Source organism: Amblyomma maculatum, chromosome 5 (genome assembly GCF_055883805.1).
Source record: "Amblyomma maculatum isolate TAMU_Amacu chromosome 5, ASM5588380v1, whole genome shotgun sequence".
Lineage (NCBI taxonomy): Eukaryota > Metazoa > Arthropoda > Arachnida > Ixodida > Ixodidae > Amblyomma > Amblyomma maculatum.
Window position 1 is genome coordinate 108,063,932 of NC_139348.1, and position 12,453 is coordinate 108,076,384.

At 45.2% G+C, this 12,453-nt stretch overlaps 1 protein-coding gene and 1 pseudogene across 1 annotated transcript in view; one reads left to right on the plus strand and one right to left on the minus strand.

Moving 5' to 3' along the window:
- Positions 1-6,510, plus strand: part of Myo10A (unconventional myosin 10A) — a 158,108-nt gene extending 151,598 nt beyond the window's left edge. Inside the window, exons 50-54 of the mRNA XM_084604073.1 lie at positions 1,040-1,179; positions 2,283-2,332; positions 3,559-3,642; positions 4,298-4,432; positions 5,007-6,510. Of these exons, the coding sequence (XP_084460199.1) occupies positions 1,040-1,179; positions 2,283-2,332; positions 3,559-3,642; positions 4,298-4,432; positions 5,007-5,120 (523 nt within the window). The 3' untranslated portion in view covers positions 5,121-6,510. The remainder of the gene's footprint in view (positions 1-1,039; positions 1,180-2,282; positions 2,333-3,558; positions 3,643-4,297; positions 4,433-5,006) is intronic.
- Positions 6,511-10,569: 4,059 nt separating this feature from the next.
- On the minus strand, positions 10,570-12,129 carry LOC146189173 (legumain pseudogene; annotated as a pseudogene).
- Positions 12,130-12,453: the final 324 nt, after the last annotated feature.

The window sequence follows — 12,453 nt, forward strand, 5'->3', positions numbered from 1 at the left end:
GATATGTCTTACAATATTATACCTACCTAATTACTTCACTTGGGGGGGGGGGGGGGGGGGGGAGGGGGGTAGATCGAAAGGAGGTCATCAAATTATGTACCAGAAAAAAAAACAATTTGCCTAACAAAGAAACTAAAATATTGTCTCAAATGCCACCAGGACAATTTCATTCAATCCTTCGTCGTCTATGGAGCCGACCGCTTACTACATTCGTTACATAGCAGATTATTAAATTATACAAGGTAATGGGATCAACACTTCGCTTTGAGCATATATAGTATAGTACCTTGAGTTGTATTCGACGCAATGAATACAGCAGTATAGACGCACTAGTGTAATAAAGATAATAAAATCTGCAGTTTAATCAATTGCATTTTCTTTACGCCGCTATTCTGCAAATTATTGAATAGCAGCAATGTGCCTATGACAGACGGTAACATCGCTCGTTTCCAGCTTAATGTTGCATTCTGTCAGCGAATCCTAGAACGCAGTCAACGTATATGCATCGCAAAATAACGTACGTCGATCGGTGTGTTAGAGCCAACTTACTGCTGTAATATATGCGTTATGCAAGCTCCCTTTGGTACCGCAGAAAAACGTTTTCTACCACAAATTTCAGCGTCAGTATGCCGCATGTTGCATAAAATACGGGTTTACACCAACGCTTTCAGTAAGAGATAGTTTAATTGTAGTATTTTCGAAAGTAGACTCGCGGAAGCGCTAATGAAACCGCTTGATGAGCCTGCGCTGGCCATAGCCGCAAGCTGGCCGTCGCCGGCGTCACCCACTCCTTATGGAGGATCACCGCTCCAGAAGTTTTTAGTCCCTCCGTTTTTATAGAAACTCCGTATAGAACCTCATTACGTCGCAGCGCGTTCCACGCATGCACCCAAATCAACGAATTCGAAGGCCCAATAGCAAATGCCGCTTGCGGTCTCCACGCAAACAGGCAAACGTCTTTGAAAAGCCGCGTTTTTCGCGTTGACGGGCTGGTAGGTACGTTGCCTATACTTAAAGGTTGCCCATTGGTGAATCGCAGGGACGAGGTGAAGTACCTCCTGCCGAAGCCCGTGCTGGCGAGCAAGGAGGTCAAGGCTCCGCACTGGGTGGACCTGGTGCAGAGAAACTGGGCCGACATGATGGCCCTCACCAACACCGAGGCCAAGGCGCAGTGCCTGGGTCAGTGCTGTTTCGAACTCCTCGCCGCAAATGTGTGCATGCCTGTGCGCAAACTGTGAACACGGAAACGTTAACGTTGCGACTGTGGGTGCTCATATATACAAGGGCGATTGGGTTTCCTAAATGTATCGGTGATAGAGGATAGGCTTGTGTAGGTTTAGTAGCAGGAAGTGGAGACTGCTGCTGGTCGTTGGAGAGTACTGGAATGTGACATGCCGCCTCAACCAATGTAGACACCTCCGATGAACCAGTGAACCTTCTTGCTTTTGTTATTTCGTTCATATAGCACGTCTACGTGCTCTCTGCCCGACTTTTACAGATACGAAGGAAGCCAACCGTCAGCTGGGGCATGGAAAATAATTGCGCAATAATTTCGTGGCTGAAATGTGTAAAGATTCCAAAGAGTAATAGAAAGAACCAAACGTGCCCTTATCTAAGTCACAGGCGCCAAATCTGTCACAGCTATCGTGGCATCTAGCAGTTTACCACAGGGCTTTCCGATTCCTATTGTTAGCGCTTCTACTCATCTTAAATGTTCTGCTTTTTTCAAACAACCCTATCACCTCTCATAGCTACCAGTTATGTCGTGTCGAGAGAAACACACACACGTACATTCTTCTGGCGGCTGCCATTTTCGCAACATCTTCAGACGCAAAACGCTTGAACTCAGCTCCTGCGCCTCACTTGCTAACTGTATATCAATATTGTATTTCAACTGTATTTCAACTTCAGCCAAAACAAAACCGCCATCGAAGATGTTTTGTATTCATATTAAATTTCACAGCCCACCCCTCATGTAATGTCTCCGGACCTTTGAGGAATAAATAAATAAATAAATAAATAAATGAATGAATGAATGAATGAATGAATGAATTCACAAGATTGCATCGACACTTTTGCTAGAGCAGTCCGCCTTTTACACAGACCACTCCTGTGCGCGGACTGCATGGTCAATGCTTTCTCTTGTAAATGACTAAATCTTTGTCCAAGCCGAAAATAGAATTTCGGGCTCAACAGCATTCAGCTCTACGTGTAATGTTGCTTGGCCAGCCGCTGAGCTGGTTGCTTTATTCAATTTATTTTTATTGCTTTGCTTCGTGCAGACATCTTGCAGAGGTGGCCACTCTTCGGATCCTGCTTCTTCGCAGTCAAGGTAAGTGTTGACACATGCGCGCTGTATCGCTTCCCGCAGCTGGGAACGGCGCCGCATTTCTCTGATTAAGCGCGCGCAAAAGACTCTTCACCAAAGCAGCGAATATGCGGGCCAGGCCTTGCTCGCCTGTTCTGTTAGTATCAACAGACGAAGAGTGGATGTTTGTTTTTCCTTAGACTGAAAGTTCTCATTCGTGTACATATTTCGATCTTCATTCTGCTAGTAGAGAAGTGGATAGTTAAAAAAAAATGGAGGGTCACTCAAAAGCCTATAAGCTAAAGGTATCTCATAATTATTAATGAGACAGCGATGATAGTTCCCATCTGCGGCGCCCCTTCGTACTTCGCTACTCGCGTAATCACTAACCCTTGATGTGTGCCTCTATCATCTCGACATACGCCTTAGATACAGACCACTCGAGATGGGTACGAAGCTCTGCTTAAGCTGAATGGTCCCAAGCTGTTTGTTTTCCTATTTCTCTTCAGCTTCCCATCTGAAAGGGGATGCTTGAGTTGGCCGCTGCTGGCACTTCAGCCTCGTCTGTTCGTCTAGTGACGTCACTCAGTCGATGACCACACAATGCTCAGTCATGTATGCTGCCCAGTACACCTATCATGAAAGCCCATTATTTTGCGCCGACGCCGGATTTTATGGACAACGGGGCCGTTAACGCAATCGTTTTAAAAATTACGAGGGACTTTAGCTACTAAAGTAGTGAAAGGCGAAAGCCTGAGCGCCGCATTCTGCTTCGCAATTGGTACTAATTAGCAATTAATTATTTAAATAATCAGTTAACAAATGCATTACTTAATTAGTGATCAATTGGTAATCAATCCATTAATTATTATTGATTGACACATGGCCATAGAAGGCACGCATTCGCGCATACTGTGGTGGTGCTCTGTGATTGGTCGAGACCTCTATGACGTCATTCCGACTCGGCCAATCAGAATGCCGCAAAAACGGGACGCATTTTGTCCACGGCAGCATGAGCCATTGAAGGCTTTCGCCCTAAAATGCGACGCGCATGCTCGGAGCTGCAAAGGTGTGCATATGTCCTAGCAATACGTTGTTCAAGTCGCGTGGCAGCATTGGAGTTTTGGTGCCTCTTCATGTTGCGTTTGAAGAGAAATTATTGCGACAACGGAGCGAAAACCCTTCAAGTTGTTTCATTGCTTTCCAGCTGTGAGAAGGTGACATACTTCGCGTCTCTTTCTCCTCCGCAGTGGATTCGGAACGAGAACGTCACTGCTGAGCACATACTGGCCTTGAACCGCGAAGGCATCCACTTCCTCGACGTCGTAACGCACGTAAGTTGTGCGAGTGCTTTTTTTTTTCTTTTGGCAGACCGCTCTGAGTGCAGGCGAATGGGAAAAAACAAAACAATAAAGACAATTGTTACCTTTTTTTTTGTTGAGTTGCCCTGATTTAAAAACGTTGGTTATCGGCATGTTTTTTTATTCTCTATTTACGTAGACAGTACGTAGAGGGGGGGGGGGTAGTTTTTACGCCAAACTCACAAAGACCAACCAGCGCGTACGCATAGTCGATGCGCGGATCACCCCGAAAATTGGGGATCCTATTACAAACACTTGTGGGTGCGAGGGTGATGTGCTAACGAATGCGGGAACGAAAGTGACGGAGACGCACAGAGGAAATGCTGCTGAGTACTATAACACTATCGCAATTTCTTCAGAGATAAAAACCTCATAGTTCTTTCTGGCGCGTCGCTGTGTATGATATGAGAAGGGAGAAGAGGACTATACTTTATTATCGCCACATCTTTGGTGCTAATGGAGCTAGTTTACACTTTTGAAGTGCCATGACAAGTGATGAACTGATGAGCTACTCATAATTAATGCACTTTTCCTAACTTTAATGAATATATTTTCACGGTCCCTGTAAAAACTGGTATTTATATTCCGGGGCTAATTAACCACTGCTGTGTTGTCATCGTGTACGCAGGAGTCGGTCTGGATGTACCCGTTCTCGGAGGTGATATCGACGCGCAAGGTTCGTGCCGAAGACGGCACTCTTTTCCTGGACATGAAGTGCGGCAACCTCATGGTGCAAAAGATCACGCGCATACAGACCGACCAGGTATGCATACAAACGCTCGATTGCAAGTGATTATGTTGCATCCACTTTACCAGTGTTATTTCTTATTAGCTTATATCCACACGTTTTTAGTTTGTAGGATAATTAGATGGCTTTGAAGACCTTGCGGTGATGATTTCATGAAATATTTTTAATGCGCTTGCAGTCAGTTTTTTTTGAAGATTTGAAATAAATTACAAACCTTCAATTATATTTCCAGAAAAAATGCATATTCGAATGCTAGTAAATTAATTTCTAGTTTTGCACCGTTCGCGACGCAAAGCGTCATTTGTACAAGTATTTGCTTTGGGCATTAGCTCCGCATAGTTCAGTTACCTCTGAGTAAGTTCCGCATTATACTTGCGTTCTTCATTGGACTGAGGATTGGACTGAGGCATAGCCAGTTAAGGGGTCCTTACAGAGAAAAGCAGAGAAATTGACAAATGGAAAGACGGGGTGTCGTGTTTAGCCGGGTGATATTCGTGTTGTCGCCATTGCGACCGTATTGTTTAATGTCTATAGCATATCCAGCATCTCTCTGACCACTTCCAATATTGTACCGCCCTGATCTTTTCAGGCCCACGAGATATCGAGGCTGGTGCGGCAGTACATCAACATCCAGCAGAGTCACCAAGGGAACCAACATGGCGGCGCTCCGCAGGATGTCACCCTATCACGGAATCTCAAATGAACTGTCACCCTCCATGAGCCGAGGAAGCGCAACTCCAACTCGGGGAGTGTTGTCACCGTGCCGGACAGTGGCACTTTCCTCGTAAACGACACTTGAGAATCTTCATACAAATTCGCCTGAATGTTCACACCTTCTCCTTCACAACAGCTAACTTCGTCCTCGACATTCCCAGAGCAGGGTGGTAATGAACTGACCAAGTATGCGCTCACTGAGAAGGCAGCCGCTCTAGGCAATGCCCCTGCTGCCGCGTGTGTACCTTCAAACACATTCGTACGTTTAGAATCTCGCAGGTCAAGGTGGAAGATCGCTACAAGGTCGCGTTGCAGCGCAATTTGCCGTAAAAATAAGTGACCGTTTTAATCTTGTGCTCCGCAAGAATGAGATATGTCGACCGTACTCCTTCGAGTTAACTGTTACATATATTGCAAACAAAACAACTCTAGGGGTGACGAGTCTGCAGAAATATGTTTTCAAAAACAGTTTTCTTAGGTGAATTTGGCTGTGAACTTCAGGGGGTTATTAGACACCGGATGTCTTTCCTTGCCACCGAATCCAGTGACGTAGGTGGCTCCATCACTTAAGCTGGATGTTTATTAATTTGTTACTACGTTCGTCGCTCTTGCTAGAAGCAATGCTGTCTACGCTATTAACTTATGACTCGTGCGCGAAGTTTGCGTTGGACGCTGCAATGAGGGTCCATCGGCGAAGTGCACTAAAGCGGTTCCGACTTCGGATGTCGTACCAGAATCAGTTTTCCGGTCTTGGAAAAACAAATCACTATTTTCCTTCGTAACGGTAACGGGTGTGTGCTTGACACAAGAATCTTCTGCCGGAGTATGAAAGGACCTCGCACTGTCTTCCTTCATGTAACATAAACCGTTCTTCTCTCAGAATGTTGATAGAACGCGGGGACAAGGTGGCGTAACGAAGCAGTGTTGTCGAAGCGTCTCCCATCGCCACCAACTGCCAAAATCTTCCTCTCCGGTGCAAAAAGGGGAGCAAGTCTTAGCACTGACGACTAAGCATTTATTTCATTACTGTCCTTTTAGGTTAAATTGACTAGCACGTGTGTGCGTGTGTGTTAGTTTATAAGTGTGTACATATATATATCCGTCCTGCCCACTTCGAGAAGCAGCCTTTCTCAACTGACAGATGTGGCCGAGGTGTCATCTCTTAGTGCCTTCAACTGGTTGCATCATTTCACGTGCCTTTTTCTTCCAACGTAACAAGACGACGTGTGGCCGCGGTATAGGTTTTGTTACCACTCGCTCGCGACGCATTTTTTGTGTATGTTCAGAACTCGTCAGGTTAAAAAAAAAGAATGGCAGAAAGGCTGCTTTCAAGCTGTGTGCTAGTACGCAATAAAATGTGAACTTTATTTACTGCTCGATATCTCTTGTCTTGTATTCTTCACTTTGAGTATGGACTTCTTTTAGCAGAAAGCGTAGCGCGACGGCTTAGCTTGTTGCCACTGAAGGAAGCATAAGGAAATGCACGGGCCTGCTAACTGGTATCCTGACATCCAGTGACATCCAGTTTATTCAGTACTTTTGTCTGTCCTCTTTCAACTCTGGCTAATTCCCCCTCGTGGCTATGTGCCATGAGTCAGAGTACAACTGGCTGCGGACCGCTACATCATACTTACAAAGAACTCAAGACTCAACGAGAAAGGTCGGAAAGAAGGAATAGAGTTCTGACAACTGTCGTATGCCGAAGTGGCGAGTGCGACGATGACATGAAAGAGAGGAGGAGGAAAGACTGCCGGTTTGAGATCCTGAATTGGGGAATGAAGGGAAGTAAGGGACGAGAAAAAGGAGTAAAAGGGCAGAAGCGGCACCCCTCCTTGCTTTGCAACCGCCAATAGCCCTTACATTCCCGGAGGGAAAGGAGGAGCTACCTCAGTTTCGCTCGCTAACGCTTTCTTCCTACCGTTTCGAAGTGACCTGAACACAAGCCTGTATGAAAAGGGTAATTATTAGAGTTTGCCAGTGGGCGAGAGCAGTTTGTCGTCAACAAATTCTGGAGGGTTCTGGGCAGTAGACCTGTTGTATACGAAATTGTGCTAGAAACGTCAGAATTTTGTGTAGTTACAACGGAGAAGTAACCGAGAATTACAGAGAACAATAATGTGCTATAGTGAAAGTACATAAATTTACTACAGGCCAACAGAAAAGTCTGATGTCACGACAGAGCTACAAAAATATATTGTACTTTTGTACAAGAATATATGTAGCTTCTACAGCTTTTTTTCCAGTGGCTTTGTTGGTGATAATATACTATATGATTATAGGCGAGTTTGCGTGTGCTTAGACTTTTCGTTTTCTGCGCGCTCATGCACTCAAGTCGTCAATATGCGAAGCGTGGTCTACTCTATTTTTCTCAGTGGAAAGGCGCACACGATTAGAGTTATGTTGAACAACAACGCACACCGATGCGCAGCATAATCTCTTATTCCGCTAAAAAAAAACACACACCAAAAATCAAGCGCAGGCATCACGAATGCATTACGAGGGCCACTGGCAGGCAAGGCAAGACCTTCAGCGATGATAAGGATGCCCCATCTTTATCTGATTCAGTGAACGTAGGCGGCGCAGAAAGCAAGAAATCGGCTGACAATGGAACGTCGTGATAAGCCTTCACGAGAGAGTCCTTGACGTGCCGCTTTCAAGCCTCAAGCATACATAACAGACACAATGCAACGCGCCAGTACGGCTTTCGCTTTTTGTCAACACAACGTCGAAAATCAGAATATCGTCAGTTACCCACTAGATGTCTCCACACTCCCTAAAAACCGCTTGTTACGCCTGTTTTGGGTGCGTGAATATAACTTCTCTTTGGTTATTATCAGTCCATAAAAACACGAAGGAAAGTACAAGTGGTCCATCATCAAGCCGCGCTAACGACTACCCTTTTTTCTTACACATAAAACGATAAAGTGTAGTACCACGAATAATATATTGGGGCGTTTAAGTGTTTTTGGTTTTGATCGCAAGAAAGCGGTGATGAAGAGCACAGCGTGAGGCAAATGCCAAGAAGTTGGTACTTCATACTGCGAGTTACATACGAGGACATCTGTGAACATTACGCGGCAGGCCTCACTCGCTGATCGAAGAGCAGGCCCTCTGTGTTGTCTGCTTCTACGGGATTGGCACTTTATCGGAAAGCGCTTACATAATAACCAGATGCATTTGGCGCCACTAATCAACTGTGATACGTACTGCAAATGACGGCTGCGACGTGCTTATTGACGAAGTTGTGCAGAAACAGGGGCTTAGTCAATTTAAATACTGCTGTCCGACACGCTTATAAGTTTATATCTTCGTTCTTCGCTGCAGCATCACTGGTTTTGTAGAACGTGTCGACGGCTCATAAACTTACATAAAGTCCCTTTGAATTAACGCACTGACGCCATCAATAAAGCAACGAAATTCATAAGTGTGAGAGGAAGACAATGGAAAGGGGAGCAATCACTTGCGTTGACTCAATTGTTTTATAGGTGCTCAGAAAGCGGAACAAAATTAGCTATTTAATGAAATAGCAAAGCGCTTGAAAGTCGAAAACATACATAATTCACCGCCAACTACAAATTAAGCTAGCTCATCCTATACACAAAATTAATTCCAGCTTTGAATCTGGCTGTAGGCATACATCAAGCAATAATTTATTTTAAGACAGCCTAGCTTTCCTATAGTTGTGCTTTACGTACAGAAGCAGACAAATATCCAACGGTTTTCTCTGCGACTGCCGTAGACAGTGGGCCACACTTGGTCGCATATGACTGCGCAAATCTAACCTTCGCAGCCATCGCTTCATTCAAATCACGCGTTTAGTCAGCTAAGCCACGCGGCAAGGACAGGCTCCGTTCCCCATGGATTTTTGCATGAGGTAAATGTGGCCGCAGCTGATCACGCTGCTATAACTCGCTCTCGGGTACAAAGCAAAATACAACAAATCACTGGTCATTCCAAAACGCATTCGGTGCATATCTTGCACATTATAAAATATTTATAAACAACATTACAGCACCTAATAAAATTTAATTCAAAATATTTCGACTTCATTTGCACAAATAACGTACCCAGTGCAACGACAAACAAATGAATGAATGCAATGAAGGTGTGATCACATGAGGGTTCTCTGTCGACTGCCCACGAGTCTTACGAAACCATACTTGCATTGTGATAACCCTAGAGTGGCTTTAGATAAACAAATCAAACTGGAAGGCGGGCCAAATGTTGTATTTCATGTCTTGATGCCACTAGTTATTCATCTGAAGGTATCGCAAAAGCCGAGGGACATTCCGAATTTATGTTCAGATTTGGAGAATCTTGCCTAGTATTCCTGCGTGGAAAATATTAGTGCAACAAATCGGTTTCTGGGTTGTTTGTTCGCTGGTAACGGTAAAAATCTAAGCAGGCAAAAACTTACAGATTTGCACTTAGCTTCGGTTAAGCGCTTAATGGCGAAAGCCTGTCCTCCTTGTTCTTTTCTGTCTACCTCTTCTTTCTATAACTGGCGTTTTTTTTTGTACTCGCTATAACTTCATGACTTTCATTTCCTTGGCTTCGCCGTGAGAACATATTGCTACGTCCTTACCGGAAACAATATGTTGACGTCAGAACATATTGCGACGTCTCGCTGACACATCTCGCAGACGCGAGATATTCACCATGAGTCTGGAAAGGCTTTTGACTTAAAAGAGGTAAACATGTCACAGTATTAAGCACGCGCTCGTGCACTGGCGTAGGTCAACTAAAGCTCGTACTATTGACCGCAAAGGTTCAAAGCACCGCAACAAATTTGCAAGTTGCAGGCTCAATGAAATACGCATACCGTGTGTATGACGGAAGCTGGCAGCTTTGATGACACTCATTTTATTAAAAGCAAAAACATTTCTTGGCTCTTGAGCGGTGTAGACAGGTAGCATCGGTCAGAAAGTTTGAGCACGAACTGACACCTAAGAAAAAAAAAATAGCCACCGAGCGGAATCATACCACCATCCTTCCGCACCTCAGCCGAGCGCGCAAAAGACTACGCCACGCCGACTTTCTTCGAACGCAATTTTAAATCTACTTGTCTAGCGTAAGGATGTCTGAGGGCGCTGAGGAAAATGACAACAGTGGCAGTAAGAAGGGAAAAGGTAAGAAATGAACACAAATTCAACAAACTTATCCCAGAGTTGGGTTATGGGCGGTCAACGAAAGCGTTTGAAATCTGCGCGCATGCGATATCCCGAACAAACAAGGCAATGAATCTCCTTTTAGACAGACGCTTTGCGCCATCTAGCGAGGTTGACACAAAGTGTCACAGCAAAGCAGTCTCGCGCCGCAGAGAGCAGCAAATGAGCGGAAGAGAGAAAGCCTGGAATTTTCAGCTCTTAAACAGTCTTAAGAGCAATTTTGTAAACTTTATAGGCAAAACAAAAGAAAGGAATCAAAGACAACTTAAGCATTAGATAAAGTCACTTGTTCTGAGAAAGAGGAAATTATTGCAAGAGGAATTGGGCTGACGGAAACACAACCAAGAATCCTTGACCACACACACCCCATCTTTAGCTGAAACGAAGACTTACTTTCCTTGTCTCTATTTCACTTCTCTCCTGTTACTCCCAGAAAAACGACAAGCAAGTTGTTGAGGCACGTAAAGTATCCGTTAAACTGTTCCTGTTATGTTCGGATGGGTGCAGACAGCGTCCATGGCAGCGATCATCTTGACGAGTGTGTACCCAGACTGGCAGGCATTGACGAAGAAGCAAAGGCTCTGCAGCGCGAATGGATTTTTGGCGAGGTTGAAACATCTGTTGTTAAAGTGTCGCACAGCGTCTTCGTAGCAGATAGAATGCTTTGCTTCTCTGTTGCACAATATCAATGGCTTGGTGATAGCTGCATTCTCTTTCGATACAAACGCTACGATCTGGGCGATTTTGGATTTCAAGAAGGACCTGCTCTTCAGCGTCTTGTTAAGCAGTTTCTCCACAGACATTCTTGAACGCGTGTCTGTGGCCTTTGCGAGTTTGTACCTCAGAATAGAGATAGGCACATCGCCGTTCAAAGTCTCTCCGCATGGTACTTTCGGAAGCGCGACTGGTTCCGCCATCTTGCTGCCTTGGAACTTGCTGAGTTGGATCTTTCCCATACTAGTGTCGCCGTACATCATGACGTGGCTGTTCCTGGTTTCTGCTTTGACTAATTCGAACTGGTCATTGAGCGTCGTCTTGATGAGATCCCTTTTGTCCGAGTCCTCCATCCACTTCACGCTGTACTCGTCACCCAAGAAAGCGTATCTAAACTCATCCAAGTAGCAGGCATACGAATTCTCTTCGGAATTAGCTGCCGTCGTGGCGAAGACGTTCAGATTGTTGGGAAGGAGTTGATCGAACATAGATCCGGAGTAACAAGCCTCTATATATACGACCATTTTAGCAAACGTGTTCTGCTGGCTCATTCGTTCTATCACGCCAACGAATTTTGTTGCTGTCAGCACGTCGTTTGGGAAACTGATGAGACCAGGACCTCCATGACCAGAGAAATAGACGAAAATGTGGTCGTCAGGGCCACTGGCGATTACTTTTCCACTACCACCCTTGACCTCCTGGCCTTGAAGTATTTGAAGAAAGTTGCTCGCTGTGACCAAATTTTTCGTGTAGTCCTTCGGAACTCCCCTGTACACGTTCGGTCCCTGAGGATGGTTGACTATCACACCTGGAGTCGGATTCTGTCCGTTGTAAGCGATGTCATCGTACATCATGACAACGATGCGCTCGTCAGGAACACCGTGGTTATGCAGCACGTGGTATGCATGACAGATGTCTGCTTGGTGGCGGTAGTTGCCGTATCCTTTGGACCCAGCAACAAGAAGAGCCCACAGCCTTGTTGGATCAGCTCCAACACTTTGCGGATGATTCAATTCTGCCGGCATACTGAAAGCAGTCACTGCGAACACCACTAAAGGCATGAAAATCAGTGGCAGTGTCATGACTTCTTCCTGTCCAGTTGCTTGCGGGTTTGGACAGATGGACAGATGTTTTAAAGGGGACAACGACTGCAACAGTCCTGAGCTATATCGGTGAAAGAACTCTGAGGTTCGCCTGTGATAACATAAGTGTTCATACTGACGCATGTATCTCGGCCTGAATAGTATCGTTATTTGCTGTCACCGGCTGCCGAAGTGAAGGGCTTTGAGATCATAACAATGGTATCTTCTATCGACTCGTTTTCGAACAGAGTGAATCATGCCGGGTTCTACTTTTATGTTGGGTTCACTGCTTGGATTGCGGCAGAGTGCAAAACGGAAGCTTTACTTTAGCATCGTGTCTTCCGACATCAGTCGTAAT